General features: G+C 43.9%; 1 protein-coding gene across 1 annotated transcript; it reads left to right on the plus strand.

Moving 5' to 3' along the window:
• Window positions 1-1,374: 1,374 nt before the first annotated feature.
• On the plus strand, window positions 1,375-2,563 carry LOC125503165 (ELKS/Rab6-interacting/CAST family member 1-like; the record flags this gene model as incomplete). Its single annotated transcript, XM_048663165.1, has 3 exons — window positions 1,375-1,906; window positions 1,984-2,165; window positions 2,226-2,563. Coding segments are annotated over exons 1-3 (642 nt in total), but the record flags the coding sequence as incomplete, so codon positions are not given.
• Between the last annotated feature and the right edge of the window lie 17 nt (window positions 2,564-2,580).

Genomic DNA, 2,580 nt, shown 5'->3' on the forward strand with positions numbered 1-2,580 from the left:
TGTTTTCCGTCTGGTTTTTGTTTAGTTCTGGGAGTCAATATGAGCAAGAACGCTCATTTGTACATTATTCTAGAGAGAAATAAATGGCCTTTTTAGAAAGTGAACCCTCGATAAGAAAATGTTGGCAGTTTTCTCAAAAAATGCTTGAATTCAAGAAGTTTTAAATTTGCGTGGTTTTCTTTAAGTTGCAAGATCGCTGCTTTTTTCGAAGTTTCTCAAGAACCATTCGAGCCACAAAATTCCTTTTGGCATCGTTGGATAGAGAATTGAATGGGGGGGGGGGTCCGCCCTTACATAGTTAGTTCAAGCAACGCATAACTTTACCAGTGAAAATTGAAAATAGTGCAGTGTAAAGTGTAGCTAGTGCATTTTCGGTTCGTATGTATCTTTTATTTGCCATTTGGTTTCCGTAAGTATTCAATTTTTTTTTTGGTTTAGCGTCTTTTTATGAATTTCACCTTTAACTTGGTGGGGTTGGTCTGGGTAATACTGGGGGTTTTAAGACACTTGTGTGTTGATGCCGCTCTGTGCGTCCATGTGCCGCGACACCTCGCCTCTTACGACGCGGCACTTGGAACAACACTTAACATTTAATCTCATTCAAGACGGCAGAGTTGGGGTAAAATAAATACTTTGTATGATGGCAAACACTAACGCGAATGGCACGCATATTATGAATATTTTGCGGTTGTTATACATATAGCACATCAGATCCTTATAATAAATTAGTAACTCTCTTAATACGGGCCCGATTTGGATCGATAAAAATTCGTTCTGAAACGAGTGGTTTGGTCTAAAAGTCGTATTTTGCAAACTCGAAATCAGTTGAGAATCTTGAACGTCATAAGAGTTTGAAGGTCGAAAAGACGCTTTTTTTCAAGGCAAATGTTATCAATGTTTTCCTTGTGGTTCTAAGGTCGATTTTATTTTGGAAAAACCCGCTTTTTGCAAGTGGAAATCTTCTGCGTAACTATTCTGTAACTGTATCGGACCGATTTGGAAATTTTGAAATTTGTGGAAAAACGCACGATTTTCTATAAAAACAGCATCTCGGCAAATTGCAATCGGTTAAAAACGATTTCGATGCATTGAAGCGTCCGCGAGCTGAAAATGATCTAAAACTTAAGACATTTTGAGGAAATTTTCATTTTTTCAAAAAATCGACCCTCACCCTTGGAAATTTCGGACAAAAATCAAAATTTCACACGCCTGTTTCTTGAGCTCAATCGATTCCTTTCCACATAAGAAGGTCACAAATATACATTTATAAAGCGTTTGGGTCAATAATAAGGAAGAAATCGTCGGCTAAAGATCGTGACCGATCAAAAAACGCTTAAAATGTGCCGAAAATGTATATTGTTTCGGATCTGAAACTTCCACCAAGTTTTTCAATCAAAATCACGTAAAATTTAAGACATTTTGAGTTGAAAACCACAGAAAAAACGCGCTGCAGCGCTAAAAGCTGCGCTAACGAACCACTAGACATCACAAAACGCAGCGTCTCCTGTTTCATATGAAAAGTGTGGCGCAAAGTGTCGCTGTATCAATACGGCAAGCCGTATCGCTGTGTGGACACATGGAAACCCACTGTGTTACCCAGGCCTATTTCCCAGTCTCACTAACTCCAAACAAACTTTTACTGCGCCCTCCTCACTGCCTGTCTTGACGATGCGCTGTTGCCTCCTCTAACCGCTTTCTCTGATCTAAGAGAGGAATTTACTAAACTGTGCCCGCAGGTTGAAAATCTTGAGGATCTCCTCAAGGAGAAAGACAACCAGGTGGACATGGCAAGAGCGCGGCTCTCCGCCATGCAGGCGCACCACTGTTCCTCAGAGGGCGCGCTCAGCACTCTGGAGGAAGCCATCGGCGATAAGGAGAAGCAGATGAATCAGCTGCGGGAGCAAAGGTATGAGCTTAAGGCCGTCTCTTAGCTGGACGCTCTCAGTCTTATAGATTATTAAAATATCACAGATCCATTTTTAGGGATCGCGCCGAGCAAGAGAAGCAGGAAGAGCGAGAGCTGCACGAGCGGGAGATTGCCGACTACAAGATGAAGATTCATGCGCTGAACAGCGAAGTAGAGAAACTCACTGCCAGATTAGATAGAGCGCAAAACGATAGAGAACGCATCGAAGCTAAGTTAGAGAGCTCACAGTCTGAACTCGGTAACTGTTGGATTGCCGAACGCTTCCAGAATGTAGATTAATTTTCGCGTTTTCCTGCAGGCAAATCGAAGGCCGAACTGGACAAGGCGATGGAGTTCGGACGTCGCGGCGATGACTACGACACAGCGCGTCAGCGCATTGCGCGCTTAGAGCTGGAAAATGAGCGCCTGCGGCAGGACTTGGAGCTGGCGCAGGCTAAAACAACGCGATTCGGCAGCAACATCTACAGCAGCACACACGAACTCGACCGAATACACGAACGAGCCGACAAAACCTCATCGGACCTGCGCCGATGTCAGGCCGAGCTCCGTGTAACGCAGGCGGACAGCGAACGAGCTCGATCCGAAGCGCAGGCGCTACAGGAGAAACTTGAAAAGTCGCAGGTTAGTCATCCGACAGTCAACCCTACTTATAA

Source organism: Dendroctonus ponderosae, unplaced genomic scaffold (assembly GCF_020466585.1).
Source record: "Dendroctonus ponderosae isolate FM_Combo_2020 unplaced genomic scaffold, Dpon_F_20191213v2 Dpon_F_20191213_1260, whole genome shotgun sequence".
NCBI classification, from domain to species: domain Eukaryota; kingdom Metazoa; phylum Arthropoda; class Insecta; order Coleoptera; family Curculionidae; genus Dendroctonus; species Dendroctonus ponderosae.